This window comes from Mustela nigripes, chromosome 12, assembly GCF_022355385.1.
Source record: "Mustela nigripes isolate SB6536 chromosome 12, MUSNIG.SB6536, whole genome shotgun sequence".
Lineage (NCBI taxonomy): Eukaryota > Metazoa > Chordata > Mammalia > Carnivora > Mustelidae > Mustela > Mustela nigripes.
Genome location: NC_081568.1, coordinates 60221432 through 60239647, shown reverse-complemented (window position 1 = coordinate 60239647; position 18216 = coordinate 60221432). Strand labels below are relative to the sequence as shown.

The window sequence follows — 18216 nt, the reverse complement described above, 5'->3', positions numbered from 1 at the left end:
ATTTGTATTGATTATCTAGATTGGAAGCCTCAATTGGCTCCATTGTCTCACTTCCTCTCCCAGGGCTCACAGATGGGGTCCCTTTGCCTCATCTGCGTTTCTAATGCGACACTTAAATGAAGCAGCCTCAGCAAAGCCCCACACTACCCGGGCTCTGGGGGGGAGAAGTGGGGGTGGGTTGGAGGAGTGATAAACATATTCCTTGAGAGAGAATGATTCAGTCTGGGGCTTGTGGGGCTGGAGAAGCCAAAATGGGCTAGTTTCCGGATGTGCCCAGTGTGGCCCGTCAGCACTGTCTGGGCATGGGTGAGAAGTGCAGAGCTCAGGTCCCACCCCAGACCCACCAAATGAACGTCAGCACCTAACCAGATCCCTTGGTGACTCCCAGGCATGTTAATGTTCAGGAAGCACTGCGGTCGTCCACGCCTAGTATGGTACAGAAGGGAAACTGAGGCCCAGAGGAGGCAAAGGTCCTGCCTGATGTCACACAGCATGCGAGATCCCCTGAGTCTCTGTCTGGCTCAGGCAGAGGAGATGAGACGCAAGTAACTTCTGGAGTGAGGGGTGGCCATTTCTGGGCTCCTCTCCCTCCCGAACTCCTACCTCCTGTCTCAGGACATGGACAGATGGTTCAGACCAGCATCTGACCCCCCTGTACTCTCCCAGCCTGGAGGGGCCGGTGAGAGCTCCAGGGACTCCCCAGGAGGGCACCTCCCTCCCGCCCCGGCTAGCCAGCTGCCCCTTCCCTGGCAGCAACTGGACAGCAGATCCCAGGGAAAAGCACCACCTGGGTCTGCCCAGCACAGCGGGGAGCACGGAGAGACGGAGGCCCCAGAGAGGCGGCCAGCAGAGGACCTGGGCGAGGTGGGGAGGAGGGACCGGAAAGCTGTGATCCGAGGGAGGGAGGCAGGGAGGACAGAGATTGTGGGGAGGGGGAGACAGAGAGGTGGACAGACACAAAGAGGGGAAGGGATGAGTCCCAGGGAGGAGGGGAGAAGGACTGAGAGAGAGCGGTCAGGAGAAATGCAGCAGCAGCAAGATGGAGAAAGGAAGAAGGGGAAAGAGGGAGGGAGGGGACGGAGGCAGTAAAGAGTGATGGCACAGGGAGAAGGGAGGCAGCTGGCCCGGAGACGGGGAGCCCAGGCTGGCCCAGCCCTGCCCGGCCTGGCCTGCCCCAGCCCCCAGTGACGGTGCAGCTGCCACACTTGGGCCCTACCATGAGGTCAGTCCTGCCCTGGGGCAGAGGGAAAATAAATGGTGTCCAAGATAAAAGGTCCAAGAAATTATTTGTCTTGTTGTCATGTCTTGACTGCAACGAGCAGGGGCCGGCGGGCAAGTGGGGCATCAACCCCGAACAGGCTAGGCTGGCAGGACCACAACGCACACCCGGGACCCGAGCCCCAGCCCCACACATCGGGCCTCCTGCAGCCCCAGCTCCCCCGCCCAAGGCCGGGGGAGGGGCGGTTTGGCTGGGACACCTCTCAGAACCTGGCCTCAGGAGGCAAGAACCCATGGGACAGAGTTCCCCGAATCCTCTCGAGGTTCTGGGAAGGTGCAGTCCTATGTGTTTCTCTCACTGTTAAGGGTTTTATGAGCTGGGCGCGTGGGGTGGCAAGGGATTCAGGGTGTCTCATTCTTCCCAGCCCCCTTGCAGCATGAGGTGAGGAATGGTTCCCTAAATCCCAGAGGAGGGCTGGACAGTTTCAGGGTCAAGGGCAGGTCAAAGGGACCACAGCCCAAGGTGCTAGGAGTACCGTTCCTCACAGGTGTACAAGCTCAAGCTTGCAGAGCATATACCCGTGCTCCCACCCACGTGCACCCAGCACCCCCAGCAGCATCCAGAAAGCACTGCGCAGAGGCTCCTACCTCTCTAAGCGCCTGAACCCAGGGCTGGTGAAGCAAGGCCATGGGGAGCTGCTACCGGCTTTGGGCCATGCCAGGGAAGCCGCCGATACCCATGACCACTGGCCTTCCCCAGCAAAGCAGTGAGTGCTCCCTCCAAGGCTCTCCGGGAGACACACCACACCTGCAGTTTGCAGACAAGGAAGCCGAGGGCCAGAAAGGCTGTGCCAGGTGCCAAGTTACACAGCCAGGACAGGGCAGACCTGGGATTTGAACCTGCGGGCTGGGTGAGGGAAGAGGGGGCTGGTACCTACCATACTTGTCCCCGTCCTCGCCGCGGGCACTGATCCTGCGGCCCAGGACCTGGATGTGCTTCCCACTGGTCCGGCTGTACAGCTGGTACAGCCGCAGCTGCTTTCGGCTCACATCGTCCCGGGCCCGCGTCTGGTTCTCCACGTGGATGCGGAAGTCCACGTTCTCCTCGGCCACCAGCACCTGGCCAGGGAGAGCGGCATCAGTGGTCTACCGGGGAAGGACCAGGGGCCCTGCATGCAGCAGCCGCGTTCACACAAGATGGCCAAGGCCTGCTCCTTGTTGGCCCTGGGTCCAGCATAGATCCACACCTGCTCTATGACCATCCCATTGCACAGATGAGGCAACAAGGCTCAGGGAGGGGAAGCATGTCGCGTGAGGTGGCCTAGCCAAGAAGTGGCAAAGCTAAGAAGCAGGGCTCAGTCTACTGACAGCAAAGCTTGCTACCTTTCCACCAGAGCCCCAAATTAAAGCAAGAAGTCTGGAGCCGAGTTTTCTCCTGTGACCCTGAGCACACAGACACCTTCTCAGTGAAAGAGCAGGGCAGAGTCCCTACCCTGATTACAGACCAGGGTGGTCATGAGGATCAAGTGAGCAGGTGGGGAGTACAGGATCAAAATCAGTCTGAAGATGGGAGACGGATGGGGCGGGGGGCATAGAGCTGCTGTTTGGGTGCACAACAGGGAAGGACAGAGGCCTGGCTAGTCACCCTGGGAAGGAGTGGGCCAGAATCCACTGTCACTCGTCCCTAGGAGTCGATGCTGGGGGGCCTCCTCGGCATGACCAGGGAATCCTCATGCTCACCCACCCTCAGCTGGGATTTGCCCACATTCCTGGCCTCTCTTGGGTGGGGGAGGGACTTCACTTTGCATCTCCCACCAAAACTCCCCTATCCTCAGAGGTTTAGTTTGTGTCTGACCACATCCTCCAGGAAGCTGCCCCTGGCTATGTCAACATATATCTCTCAGTCTCCCATCCTGAACATGACCTCTCACCTGGACAACTTGCAGCCACCTCCTCACCAGCCTTCTGTTCCCACTCGTCTGGCTTCCACCAAACCCAGTCACCTTGAGTAATGCTCCCTCTCCCTCCACACTCTCTGGGGCTTCCCATCACATTTAGACAAACGTCCCCACCCCCGCCTCAAGGTCTTCAGGATGAGCCCCCTCTTCAGCCTTTACAACTCTTCACCCCTGCTTATACTGGCTGCCTTTCTATGCCACTGAGCATTCCAAACACAAAACACACACCCGCCTCAGGGCCTTTGCACTTGTTCTTCCCTTGGCTTCAGTGGTCTTTCCCAGATTTCTACATTCTGGCTCCTTTACTTCATTAGGATCTCTGCTCAATGTCGCATCCTTGAGACTGGCCTTCTTCGGCTGTTTTTCTGAAGCAGCTCTACTTCTGCCCTTCTCCATCTCTCTGTCATGCTGTTTTTTTCCTTCTAACATTGACCAACCTGACATAACATTTACTTATCTGGCTTTTGTCTGTCTCCCCCCAACATTATATTGGCAGTACCATGAAAGCTGGGGCTGTCTCCTTGTTTGCTGCTATCACCCCAGCATGTAGCATAGAAGAAACGCAAACATTTCTTGAATGCATGAATGAATGAACAAATGAACATTGGAAAGATGTCGAGTCCTCTCATTCCATTTACTATTAAATTAGGTTTTCCTAGGCCCTACTAAATGGATGCCTGTTCCATCCCATCTTCACCATAAAGCTGAACAATTCTCGAAGCCCAGACAGTGTTCTTGGTTTGTTCTGTGTGCCCATGAGGTCCAACATGATGCTGGGCAGGAAGGACCCCACCGACTCAGACTGTCACAGAGCTCTTGGGACCAGGGCTACCCAAGCATCTGTCTCACCTATCATTCGTGAGCTCCCGAGGGCAGGGACCGTGTTCTCCTCATTGCCACAGCCCATGCCCAGTGCAGGGTCTCTGTCCTCAAGCTGACATGCACGTGTCCCCTGTTGCTAGCCTGGGCCTCCCAGGCACTCCAGCTGGATCACATTATTGATCCTCCACTATCATCCTCAGGGTGGAACTATTATCCCACATTGCAGATGACAAAGCTGAGGTCTCAAAGCTAAATTGACAAGGTCCCAGAACAAGCCACGGCAGAATCAGCCCCAGTGATGGCTCCAAAGCCCCTCTTCCAGCCCCATTTTGCTGGGCCTTGCTTGCTGCACCTGCACAATCAGGAGGGGGTCCCAGAGTCAGAACCCAGGGTGTGCCTTTTCCTCATTAAGGTTCCCAAGGCAAGTTACCAACCCCTCTGGACTTCAGCTTCCCTAGAAAATGAGAGGGGTGATGATGGCACCATCCCCATGGGCTTCTTCACAGACGAAACACAGAAAGTCTTAGAACAGTGCCCAGCACAGAGCGAGTACTCAGGAGGCGTAACTAAGAGAGCACATGGGGGCCCTCTCAGAGGTGAGGCCCCGCAGACAGAGCCTGTCTGGAAATACAAGCAGATCACACTCCCGTCCCTGCAGAAGGGTCACCTCTGCACACAGTCACAGGCCGGGAAGACGTTATCACCTCTGATGCTGCACCATCGGAGGGCTTATCCCCTCTGCTTAACAGACGCAGAAACCCAGGCTCAGAAAAGTTAAGTCGGTTGCCTTGAGCCACACAGCCAGAGGTGTGGGGCCTGGCGGCTGGCCCACCAAGAGCGCACAGCCTTCAATATTCTCAATGGCCAGCCCCTGTCACCAATTCACAACCAGAGTCTGACACCTGGGACCCACCTCTTCTCATATCCCGATGCTCGGGGAGGGAAGAACTCCATACCCCATGAGGTTCACACCTGGTGGGCACATGTCCTGAAAAACCCCCATCTATGGCCCTAGACCTCCCTCAGAATGACTTCCTGAGGGAGACTCGCCTTTTCCCCTCCCCCCAAGGGCGGGTCTCCGGCCTCCTTCCCTGTCCTCCAACTCTCCTCCTGCTCACAGGAGACCTTATCGACCCGAGGTCAAACCAATCTCCTTACCCTGGATCCCCAAGGGGAGCTGCCCTGCCCCAGAAGCCAGCCTCCCATTAACGATTTTCTCCCTGGCCCACTGGACAGAGGCAGTGCGGGTGACCCAGGGTCAGCAGGGGCTATCCGGTGGCCCTTCCCCAGGATGTGGAGGGAACAATCCATCTTGCCCAGCTTCCACCATTTAAGCCACATTCTGTGGTCACATCCTTCTCAAGGGAGGTAGCAGGGGTGGCCTCTGACACATAAACAGAGTCCCTCCTTCTGAAAAGGCAGAGACCCCTGGGCTTCCTGGGCAAGACCTCTAGGGAGCCACGGGCCTTTGCACAGGTCAGGCCCTCTGCACAGGGCATCCTGCCCCCTGTGCCCTGCTGACACCTGCCCTCAGGTACCTTCTTCCGAAGCCCTTTCCTGCCCTACCTCCCCCCAACGCCAGCTGGGTTAGGGTCACTGGACATTACTATAATGGCTTATCAGCCCCAAACTGCAGCTTGTCCAGCTCATCCTGGGGCCTCCGGTTCTAGCCTCAGGAAGTGTCCGACGAATGCTTGCTAAATGACTGTGGCTAGGATGAGAGAAACCTGCAGGCCAAAATCAGCCCCAGCACTTACTACCCAGACGAGCAGAGAGCCCCACAGAGCGATGGCAATGGGGCGTCTGAAAGCTCTCAGTTGCTGAGCTTCCCTCTGTTCCTTCTGCTCTGCTAAGAAGCTCCCTAGACGTGCTACTTCCTTAGGAGGTGGGTGTCCGTCGGAGCTCACTGAATAGGCTGGACCTGTGAGGCACTTCTCCAGGGCTACAGAGCTGGAACCTGAGCAAGTGGGGCTCTAGCGTCTGCCTCGGGAACATTCTCTCCCTCCTGCTTTCCTGCTCACTGAGGGGGGCCTGTCTTCCAGGCCCTCCTAGAAGAGCCGATGCTGCTGTCCATGGGCTCAGCCCCCTCCAGGGGCACAGTCACCTGGGGTGCTAAGAAGCTGCAGTGGGGAAAAAATGAGACTATGCGGCTCTCACAAGGTGATCAGGTGGGCACAGCCAGGACGTGTCCTTGAGCAGACGAAGACACCTTTGTGACTCTGCCTTCCCTCCACTCCAGCTTTTCTTTTGGGTCAAAGCAGCTTTCCCCACAGCAGGATGGCCCATAGTGGGGTCCCCCTACAGCTTAAGACCCCCCCATTACCCTCTTCCCTACCAGCACCTTCCCTGCCCTGAGAGCTTGGGCTGTGGTGGAAATATTCACTCCTCAATCCAGGAATGGCACAGAGGCAGCAATGGCCTGACAGATTCAAATCTTTCCCAAGGTGCGTCAAGGTCCCAGGCCCTGGCACAGACAAGGGGTCCAGTGGGACAGAGCCCCCCACCTTTGGCCTGGCCTGCAGTCTCCCGCTGTGGGCACAGCTCTCTAACGCTCAGGATGACTGCCCACTCAGCCTGGCTCCCCCCTACCCACAGAACAGTGCCCACTCGGGGTCCTGTACCATCTGGCTTCTCCTACCTTCTGAGCCTCTGCCCTTAGGCACCTTGGGGGGAACCCTACATGGGGTGGAAAGAGATTGGGGCTATCTCAATGCCCGCCCCCAGGCGTCAACCCAGGTCCCCTCCTACTGGGGTATCATCAGCCACCCCTGCTCTGTCTGGCTGTAGATTTCAGTTTCCCTGACACAATCCTGCTCTGAAGAAATGTTTGGGGGCTCCTAGTTCTTCCTGGGCCACACCGCCACCTTCCCCATCAGGCTTCATTTCAGCACACACACCACACACGTTCAAGATGACCAGCACTGACTGACCTCTGGGGGTCGTCTGGCTCCAGCCCAAATATTTGATTTCTCTAACCCTTGGTTTTCTCACTGACAGAATGGGGACTGCATATCATATTTATCTCAGAAAAAAGATGGTATTAGGAACAACAGCCACAGTTATTTTCTTTTTCCTTTCTCTTGTGTTTTGTTTTCTGAACGGCCACTGCTTATTGTGTGTAAGACCTGCTTTAGGTCAACTGCCTCATGTAATTCCCAGAGTGGCCCCATGAGTTGGTTTGAGTATAGTCCCCATTCTACAGACGAGGAAACTGCTGAGGCTTGGAGACGGGGCCTCGTGCATTCAAAGTCACACGCTAGTGAGCAAAGGAATCAAGATTCAAATCCCCGTCAGCCTAGAGCGCAAGCTTTCCAGCACTTCAGCCTTGCCTGCCTGCGTTCTCCCCTCTCTCAAGCCCCTCCCTTCCCTCAGTTCAGGATGGCAACTTCGTTCTGGCCACAAGCCACAGTTGGGGCAGGGACTGGAGCAGGAATTAAACATGAAAGGGCTGAAGGCCTTGAGCTCACTCCCCCTAACTCCAGAGGAGGATGGGGTCACACTGCCCCCTCCCGCCCAGGTCCCCAGCCTTGAGGCCTCCTATAATCCATGCCCCTGTCTCCAGGCAGCCTGCCCAGAAAGGGAGGGTCTCCTCAGTCCCCGGAGGGGCAGCCCACAGACTTCCGGCCACATTCCACCACCGCCTGCCTCCTTCTCCAGCACCAGTGTAGCCAGCCCTGCCAAGGGCTTTCAGAGCTTCTCCAAATTCTCAACTCACCCCTTTAGGAGTGGTCGCTGGTAGAGTCAGCCCCACTCTCCACTCCAAAATGCAGCTCCTCAAACTCTTCCTAGAAAGCAGGTCTGGACTCGGGCCCAGGAGTTGCTGCCCGCCCCAGTGCACTGGGGATTATTATCTGAGAGGGTGAGACCCACACTGGCTCCCACTTGCTGGCCACTTTCTTTGCGCCAGGTCTGAGCTAAGCACATGGCAGACATGGTCTCTGTTCTCCTCACACAACCTGGGCAGGTCAGGATGATTGCCAACCCTATGACAAAGGGAGACACAGAGAGGCCAAACGGCTTACCCACGATATTGTACACAAAGCAACAGAGCCAAGATCTGAACCCATCTCTGGCTCTAGAGCCCATAAATTTCCCCCAGCTCGCATCTGTGGACAGAAAGGAAAGGGGGAAGGCCAAGCCCACCCCTGGATGTGAGTTTGGCTCAGATTCACATTCCCATTCACCCGTCATCCCCAGGCTTCTCCCCTCTCTCCTGTCATCGTCCCCACACCCAACCCAGCCAGAATAGTGACGTTGCAAAGGGCCCTTCCCCACCCCCAAGCCTGTCCATTAAGCTCCCAGGGCTATCAATGTATTGATTGGCAGGGCTGAGGCATCAGCATGGGAGGGAGGTGCTGCCACCCAAGGGGCTGACTAGAAGCCCCTCTCCCCACACATCAGCCTTCTCTGTACAGATTGTCAATACGGGTACCCCTGGCAGTCAAGCCTGAAGCCAGCTTGGGGAAGGAGGCAGGACCCCTAAAGACTCAAGCTCCCTTCTTTTCCCCTTCCTGCCAATCCCTTCTTCAAATCCCTTAATGCACGAGAGTGGAGAGTGGTCCAGCATGCCTACAATATCAGAAATGAGCCCTTTATTCCAGCACTCAATGCCTATGATTGGCCTTTCACATCACCCTTATTCCTAAACTTGATGTTCTAACTGGCTCAGAGTCCCCTGAGCACAATGGGCTGTTCCCTGCTTCCATGTAGAGATGTGCCATTGCCTGCAATGGCTTTTCCATACACACACTCACACACATTCATACACACGCACATTGCATGCATGCACACTCACATATACACACAAACATGCACATGGATATGCACACACACATACACGCAGGTTCACAGTGTCCTCGCCCAACTTGTTCCTAATCTGAGATTCAAATGGGGCATCTTCCCTGGTCAGATCTTCCAGCCCCCCGTTGGGTTTCATGGCCCTTCTCCTAAGTACCCATGGCACCCTGAGCCCCTGTCCCCCTGCACAGATCCCTCAGATTTCTCTCAGGTTCCCAAGGGCTGGGATAGGTCCTGAGCTCCCTCGGCCCACGGCTGGTGCCAGAAGGGGCCTGAATGCAGGTGCCTGGCCCCAAATCACTGACTCAACACTCAGCCTGCTCACCAGGTCTGTGCCAGATGCTGTGGGGCCCTCGGGATGGGTCCAGCCTCCCCTGACTTCCAGGAATCATGAGCTGGTAGACAAACAGGCCTCCAGACACACCAAAGTCAAATGCCTAACTGAAGCTCACATTTACTTAACACTTATAATGATCCAAGTGCTGTGCCAAGTACTTCCCCTGGGGTAGCCACAATTCACCCCAACAGCAACCCCAAGAGGGAGGTTCTACCCTAAATCCCATATGAAAAATGAGCCACAGAGAAGCCAAGCAATTTGCTCAGTCTTAAGACTATGAAGTGGCCCAGGCAGGGTGTGATCTGGTGGGCTGGACCCCAAGCCTGAGCTCCTGTGCATTCCCGTGAGCCCCATGGAAAACACTGGGTCATGTGACAGTGACAGAGTACAAAGGGGTTCCAAGGCAGAGGTAGAATGGGGGGTGGAGCAAATAAAGCTGCCCAAAGTGTCAGTCATCTCTTCACAGGAAACATTTTGAGGGAAAAGCTGAATGGATGCCTTCTTGGCATCCCCTCCAAAACCCAGTCCAAGGCCACCCATGCAGCAAGTGTCCCATGAATGTTTGCTGATGGCTAATGAGGAGTAGCATCATAACTGAGCACCTACTGCATACTTGGCCCAAGACATGGCTTTGATTACACCCTCCAACACACCTGGGAGTGGTACTATCATCCCTATTGCCCATGTGACGAGGAGGCAGAGAATCAGAGAAGTTAAGAATCTTGCCCAAGGCCACACCGCCTAGGAGGGGGTGCAGTGAGGCTCAGGTGCAGACTTAAGTCCAAGGGCTGGGCTCTCAACCTAGACAAGAGGAGCCCTGAGGTCACTGATGCAAGGAGTATATCCTTCCCAGCCTTGCTCAGTACCCTGCAGAACAGTACGCACCGACACACACACGGAGCAGGGAAATGACCCAATAGCTACTGTCACTTGGATACGGCCAGAGTGCCAGCCACTGTGCCAGCCAACCTGTGTGCATTATCTCAACTCCCACAGTGACTCTTAAGTAGCAGGTCCCGTTCATCACCCCACTTTAGAGGTGGGAAAAGCCAAAAACTGCAAAGGGTTGACATTAAGAAATTTGCCCAGCAGCACAGACACGGTTCTAACTTAGGTCCCTCCTACACCAAAGCCCATGCATTCAAGCTCCACAGAAGTCATCTAGCTCACCTCACTAATACCCAGTTGTGTAAACTGAGGCCCAGAGAGGGAGGTCACCCCATGAGCCCGTGAAAAAGCCAGGACTGATCCCAGGGGTCCTGAGAGTGTTTCTGCTCAGTGGCCCACAGGAGGCTTGTCCTCGGCCCCATCTTTGGCACAGGAGTATTTTAAGTGACCCATGAGCATTGTGTCATTTAGATATGAGAGCAATAATCCCCAAACCTCTCCCAGCCCTTACCGGCAACCTGATTAAAGCCTGAGGGGCCAATCTACCCACTGATGTTCCAGAACAAGTCCCCATCTTCAGGCACAAAGTGGAGATGACAGGTTTCAGCCCCTCTGAGGTGTGACAGCTTTCCCCAAGTTCGGGGCAGCCTGCCAAGGCCCTTGGCACTGCCCTATCCCTGAGTGTTTGGCCAGAGTCCTTGTGAGTGGTCAGCAACATGACCCAGCAAAAAAAATGGGGCACACAAAGGTGGAAGAGAGCTGCTGCCCCCAGAAAGGGACCCACCCACATCTCCTTTGTTGTCGTCACCAGGAGGTGACAGGGCCCTGGGGAAGGGGAGCTTGCCACACTGACATGGGCATCGGGGCAAGGGAGGCTTCCCCAAACAAGAGACCCAGGGGCTGGTGTGCTGACCCTTGCTCTCCATCTTTACGGAGCAGGGATCATTCTGTTGGTAGTTTTCTTTCCATTTTGCACATGCAGAAGCTGAGACCAGAGAGGTTAAGTAACTTGCTCAAGGTCATACAGCAAAGGTAAGTCAGGATGACCACTGGAACAATGCTGGGACTTGCCAGAACCCTCATACAGAACCCTCATACTGCTGTTTCATAAACCTAGGGCCTGGAGCCGGGTGACCCAGAGTCGAGGCCAGCTCTGCCTCTCTTGTGCTGTGTGGCCAGAGGCCGGTTATGTCATGCCTCTGAGCCTCACTTTCTTTTCTGCAGAATTCCCTCATCGTAGGCTGGTTGTGAGCCTGAGTCGAGGAAGTGCCTCCCTGCTCCATGGCAAGGACACTGTGCCTGGCCGTGGCTCTAAGTGTCACTGTCCGCCTGATGGGTCTGCGCCCTGATTTCCCACACCTACACGTCTCCTGCTAGAAAACCACGTCAGAGCCAGAAGGTCCTGCTGAGACTAGGAAGTCTCCTCCCTGTCACCTTCCATCTCCCTTTGGGGGCCCAATGTGACCTCAGAGCTATCCCATGCCTGCTGACACTGGCAGAGACAACCACAAGATATTTAAACAATCTACCTCCTTATCTCAGAGCGGGTGATGCTACTGGGCTACAGGAATGCTGGCAGAGTGTCCCCTCCCCCTCCCTGCTGGGAATGACGCTGGGAGGGGTGTACAGAATGCCCCAGGCCCTACCCTCCTAAACACCCACCTATGGCTCTGGGATCCTTTCAGACCAGAACATTCTACGAAAACCAGGGCCTGCAGACTCCAAATCTCTGTCAGAGACACCTATCTGGGTTCTGATCATCTGTACCGTGGAGACCCTACCGGCGAGAATCCAAGGGAAAGATCTCACTGAGAACCCCTAGCGCGCCCCTTGGAACTCCCATTGCCCCCCACCCCTGGTATTCTTTCTGAAGAAGTCTGTCTGGTGTCATGGAAAGAATACAAGACCTTGAATCCAGAGTCTTGAGTCTTAGCATTGGCCTTGAACAAATCCCTTCTCCACTCCGTGCCTCAGTCTCTCCAATGGTGAAGTAGGAATATTACCCCACCTACTTCAGGAGGAAAAATGACAGGAAGAAGGAAACAAGCTTCTGGATTCAAGAGCCTTGGAATCTTGCTTGGTTGGACAGAACAGGATATGCCTGCCCCACTGTACTTCTCAGGAGGCAGGATCACAGCCCACCCCTTAGAATGGGAGCATCTTGAGGCCAGGGACTGACTGACTTGTTCTCAGATCCAGCAAGAAGCAGAGTTTTGAACAAATACCTGACTGGACATGGATGGATGATGTCACCGCCCTAAGAAGCTAAAAGTGCTACTCAATAGGACAGTCCCCCATCCTCCTCATGTCCCAAAGGACTGTGTCTCTGGCTTTCCTATTCTAGCCAGCTAGAAGAAGGGTTCTAAACCTCCCAGAGGAAGTCAGGTGTAGGGGGTGGTCAGGTCCTGAGGGGGTGTGGAAGGAAACTTCAAAACTTGAACACACCGGGCAGTGAGAGAGGAATGGTGCTGTGGGAGTGACAGCGGGTGGGTGGCGGAAGCCCCCCTTCCCTGGCCCGCCTCAAGCCTGGCCTGTCTGGGGAAGGCCAGGACCTAGCCGAGCCTGGCGGTAGGAACAATGTCAGGCAGGTGCCGGCCAAGCTGCGTGAAAGGCCCAGTCCGGTGTCATTGTCAGCGCTCAGCCAAGTGCAGAAAAGCAATTTACTGGTCACGCCGCCTGCTCCCCTCGGAAATTTTTAAAATTCTTCCGATTTGAGCTATCTGCGGTGTCCCAAGTGGTGTGGAGAAGGGATTTTATTAAATTCCCAGCTTCCTGCTTCCTGGGGTGGCCAGCAGGGGCTGGGGTGGGGGCAGGGCTCACCCCATGGGGGGCTGCCAGGGAAGGCAGTGTCTGGCTGGCATTGACTGTTGTGTTCTCTCGAAAATGTGTCTGGAGGTGGGGGCCCATTCTGGGCCTGATGGCTGATGGATGGGGAGAAAGGAAGAGCCCAGAAACTCTATGGCTAAGACTGGAGCAGTCCCCCAAACCAGGGAGGTGCAGATGGGAAGGGCATAGATATATCCATTTCCCAGCAGAACAACTCCTAGCAGAACAATGTATGCTCCTGGGTGGATGAGACTCTCCAAACCTTCTTCCGTACCTGTCATGTATCGCTTCAGCCTCAAGTCCGCCCACTCACAAAGGATGAGCTCAGCCTCACAGAGGTCTACAGCTGAAGAAAGATGAGGCTGGGGCTCAGGCCCCGACCACCAGGCTGCAAAACTCGGAGCCCTTCCCACCACACAAGGAGGCCTCTCCCAGCCCCTTCTCACCAAGGGAGCACCTGCCCCCCTCTCTAAGTGTACCCCGCCAGGGAAGTAGCTTCTCTCCCCTCTGCCTGCCCAATGCCGGCCTCAGCAGGGAGCAGGCTTCACACTCCCAGCCAGGAACACTTGAAGCCCACCCCCCACTCCTCATCTCTACCTCTAATGGCCACTATACCTTTGTTCTTAGACCATGAATGGGGACATGAGCTTGCCCTCTCTTTATCTTTTAGGAATCGTAGATGCTTTTGAAAATCTGTGGGGACCTGAGAGCCCTCTCCAAAACATGGGCACATTTGGGCACCATTTTGATGCGACATATCAGGGGTCTGCCTCCTCCAGAAGCCCATCCTTAGAGATTCTATGGGCGCTTGGACCATGGGTTAAATTCATCAGTCTAATGGCAGTTCGGATGGGGAAAGTCTGAAAAGAAAGGAAGAGGTGAGAGAAGGGGGAGAGGAGGCTCCATCACCTGTTTGAAGTCCTAACCTAGATGGACCACCCAGCTCTTTCCTGAGAGGCTGGCTCTAGCTGTAGGCCAGGAGGTGGAGGTGGGATGCAGAGTCCAGGTTCCCTCCCTTGTGCTTCCCTGGAGAACACAAAGACGACACAGCAACCCCTCCTGGGCCTGCTCTAAGGACAGAGAGGCAGCAGGCAGCAGGAGTGCACAGATCTCTCTCTACCCCCGTGGCCACTGCAGCATTCCCCCATCCCCAGGTGCAACATGCAGGAGAAGAGCTCTCACCCAAGGCAGACAAGCAGATCCCCTGGAATGACCCTGGGGCCTGCCCTCTGCTTGGGGACTCAGCTGCAAATCAGGCAGGTCATGCCTGGCACTGGCCTCTCTCTTTGACACCAGCCATTCCCACCCCTGCCCCCGCCACCACAGGGTCACATCTGCTTTGGCAAACAGCCAGTTTTAAGTTACTGACTCCAGTTATATTGATTCAAGGAGTCACTGGGGACCTCAGCCTTCCCAGGCTGGGGGAAAGAACCCATCAGTCCGTCTATCCGTCCAGCCAGCCAGCCAGCCAGCCAGCCAGCCATCCTCACAGCCCCCAGCCCCAACTAGCTTCTCCCAGCCCAATGTCCATCCTGATGGTAAGGATCCTCTCGCAGGAGTGCAAGGGGAGGTAAGCAGACCCACCACCACACCAAGCACTGAAAGAGGCTACTGGGTCTCAAAAGCACTTAACACACACACCATTCCTTATGCCATAAAGCTGGGAGAGCCACCATTTTCCCTGTTCAAATTTCTTCTGGGGCACCTCTGGAACCCAAAAGGCTAAAACCTAAGCATCCTCTCTAACCCTGTGAGGACACCTGCCTTCAACCCAGAGGGGGAAGGGGCAGATAATCTCTTTTGGCCCCAGTCCAGCTCCTCCTAAGGCCCCTCCCTTGCAGCTCTAGGTTGGTTGGGGGGCTAGGGCAGCTGGCACTTCCTATTCCCCTTTCCTTTGCCCTCCCCCCCTCCAACCATGCTGAGGCAGCCCTGGTCTGGTTCTAATCGGGGCTGAAGTCGCTCCCTCTTTCCCTCTTCTCTTTCTCTGCCCCCCCCCCCCCCCGCCCCTTTCCTTCATTTCCACGGCTTTGGAAGCCGGAGCGTTCCAACTGTCTGCGTGCCAAGACCTTCCCGAGTCTGAAAGCTGCTGAAGTAACAGATCAGATTTTAGCAAGTGCTTTCCAGGCTGAGCGCCAAGCCCTCTTCTGATTCACAGAGAGCGAGCGAGCGGGGAGCAAAGCGAGGAACCAGCCCAGGGCTGCACCACCTTGGGCGAGGGTGTGCGGAGCGTGGCCCATTCCGGAGCGGCTTCAAGGGCAATGGCCTTGCAGCCTGAGCGCCCGTCTCTGCTACCTTTCACCGAGTCTCTCCTAGACCTGTCTCTCTCCCTCCCTCCCTCTCTCTCTCTCTCCTCCCTGCAAACGCCTTTGAAACCACAGAGTAATTTACAACTGAAGCTTTCTCCCTGGACTCAAAATCCATTCGGCTCAAAGGAGCCTTTTTGTTTGGAAGAGCGAGCGGAGATATTAAGGGACGGTTGGCAGAAAAAATCCCCAGGTCCCAACTCCTCCCCGGTTGTGGGCAGGGGGCTTGGAGCGGGGCACACTGCAGCGGCTGAGTCCGCTGGCTCCGGGGATGTCCTCCCGGCCGAGGCTAACTGGGGCCGCGCCAGTCTGAGCCCTGCAGCAGAGCCCCTTGCCCTTGGCTGGCCCCCGCCGGCACTGGGCGCGCGCGGAGCCGCCCTTTGGCGCCCTGGGAACAGGTGCACTGGGCTCGGCGCCCAGTAGGGGTGGGGCACAAGGAGGGGGCGCGGCCCAGGGGAGGGGGTTCGGCCTGTACCGCGAGGTAGGGGCAGGGGGAGGTCAGAGTCAGGATCCTACGTACCTGTACCTGGAAGCACAGCAGTAGGAAGTGTAAACACCTGCGGGAGAGAGATGGAGAGGTGGTCAGTGGGACTTGAGGGAGGGGGGCGCGCGGACAGACAGACGGATACGCAGTCGGAAAGTCAGACGAACGGCTGGGCGGGCGACAGAGTCACAGGCACACGGACAGACGGCCAGGCAGGGTAGGCAGCCCCGCGCGCGGGCGCTTACAGGCAAGTGCAGGCGGAGGGCGCTGAATACATCGCTGGGCGGGGGGGAGGCGGCGGCTCCTAGCCCAGCCTGCACATGTCCGCTTCGCGCGGCCGGGACCAGGCGCCTCCGCCGCCGCCGCCGCCGCCGCCGCCGCTGCTGCTGCTCTCTCCTCGCCGGCTGCTGCTGCTGCAGACTCTGCTGCTCCGGGGCGCTCCGCGGCGCGCCCTGCGGCATCAGCGCCCCGCGCGGCTCCTCCCGAGCGCTGCGCCCTCCGGGCTGGCGCGGGGGCTACGGGGTGGCCGCCGCTGTGCAGGAGGCGCCCGACTGGTGCGGGGAAGCTTGCTCACTGCTGGCCGGCCGTCCGTCCGGGCATCCACGGGAGGCTGGCTGCTCGGTTCACTCCGGGGGCAGCATGCGCGGCGGGGCTGGAAGCTGGGACGCGATCTCCGGCCGGGGCGCGGGGCTGTGCGGGGCCAGAGGTCAGCGCTCCAGGGCCGGGGCGCGCGGCTGCAGCAGGAACGCGTCACGGCCGCACCGTCTGGGCGCCCGCCGGCTCATGTCTCCTCCTCCGTGTCTCTCCGGCCGTGCGCATCGCCGCCTCCCACCACTGGCGGCGGCCGGGGCGTTTTCTACGCGCGGGCGGCGAGGGGGCGGGGGGCCGGGGGCGGGCCCGGGCCCGAGTCGGCACAATGAGGATGCGGGGCCCGGGGGCTCCCCCCTCGGGGCGCGGCCGGACGGGCGCTCAGCTCGGCTGGGTGCGCCTCGCCCACATCAAAGGCGGCCCAGCCTGCTTGCCTGCCTGTCGCGGCCTCTCCACCGCCTCCTCCTCCTCCTCCTGGCGGCTCCGGGTTGGAGGGAGGTGCTCTGACTCTCGGAGACGGGACCGGCAGCTCCGAAAGGGCAGAGCCCGCGAGGCTGGAGCTGTTGAGCGCTGGAAGCCGTCGGAGCTCTGCGCCCAGGCGCAATGACCCGCGCCGCGGCGGCGCAAATACTGCCCGTATTGGGAAGGCGGCAGTCCCCAAGAAGGCAGTTAGGTGAGGAGCGTCCTCACTCACCCACATTCGCTACTAGCACTCACTCACACCCACTAGCGCTTGAGTGGGGAGCCGGGAGGGGGCGGGTCAGGCCCAGCCCCCGGGGCGGCTCCGTTTAAGGGGGTTCGCTTTCGTCCTCTGGGTGAGTCCGCGCAGGACCGTGGCGTGTCCCAGATGCCCTCTCGGACGGCTAGCACTCTGAGACCCCGTCTGATCTCTCCGTCCTTGCCGCTGCGGGGGAGGGGGTCTCCAGGACTTCTCTCCCCCTCACCTCCCTCCGGAGCTCTCGGGTCTGTTCTCAGGGATCCCAGCTGGGCTCTGGTAGGCGAGCCAGCTTTGGAAACGCGCGGCTGCCACCTTGCGGCCCCGAGGCGTCGCTGCAACCCCTGCCCGGGAGGGCTAACGGGGAGCTACCAGCAGGACTCTGGTCAGCGACCACTCCAGGTCGTCCTCGGGCCACCTGGCTGAGACTTGTTTCCGTTTGCATTTAGTTCCTTTAACCACGACTCCAATAAGGATAGCTCTTCTCCCCGCCTCTCCCCGCTTCAGAGGCAACACTCCCAACTTCAAAATGTAGGTGTTGTCACATGCAACTGCTTCCTCTCTAGAACTGCCGACAGTCAGGCTGTCCTTTGGCCCTGATGCTAAGGGAGAGGTCATAGTGGGAAACAAACTCAAAAAGCAAAATTCAGGAATCCATACTATTCGGCTAAAAACCTGGTGTCGCTGGCAGTGGTTGATAACCCCACTGTACTAGAGCATAAACTGGGGTAGCTGCTGTCAAACAGGAAAGGACTCTTCCGTGTACCAGCCCTCTGTGCAAGCTCTTAAGTTCCCATTCCCTTGAGGCTCTGAAACAGGTTGTCTCTGTTTCAGCATTAGACACAAGAGCAGAAAACCTTTTGAAAACTAAGTGCTGGGTGACAGCGAAGCCTCCTGTGGAGGGCTGAGCTGAACAGACATTCTCATTGCCAGGATTGGTCTTGCTTATCATACCATTATTACTTTCTATTACTCTTCTATCACCCAAATAAAGACGGACCAAAAAAGTCCAGTCAAGGGAATAGTTCTGAGTAAGAGCATGAACTCAAGAGTCAGAAATCCTTGATTTGCATATCGCCTCCAACATTTACTTATAAATTCCAACAAGTAACAGTCTGAGACTGCTTCCTCATCTACAAACCACGGCTAAGAACAGTAACAACTCAAGAGTTGTTTCCAGTTACTGAATGAGGTCATTCAGAGTCTGGCACATAAGAAAAGCTCCAAAGGTTTTAGCCATTATTAATAATTATAATTAGGTTTCTCAGATTTTCACTTTC

General features: G+C 57.0%; 1 protein-coding gene across 2 annotated transcripts in view; it reads right to left on the bottom strand.

Annotated features, from left to right (window-relative positions):
* The window catches only part of FGF18 (fibroblast growth factor 18), a 32475-nt gene extending 16508 nt beyond the window's left edge, over positions 1 to 15967 (bottom strand). For both annotated transcript variants that reach the window (XM_059416558.1, XM_059416559.1), the window contains exons 1-3: positions 15879 to 15967; positions 15670 to 15706; positions 2157 to 2337 (exon numbers count right to left, since the gene is read on the bottom strand). In XM_059416558.1, the coding sequence (XP_059272541.1) occupies positions 2157 to 2337; positions 15670 to 15706; positions 15879 to 15910 (250 nt within the window). In that variant the 5' untranslated portion in view covers positions 15911 to 15967. The remainder of the gene's footprint in view (positions 1 to 2156; positions 2338 to 15669; positions 15707 to 15878) is intronic.
* Positions 15968 to 18216: the final 2249 nt, after the last annotated feature.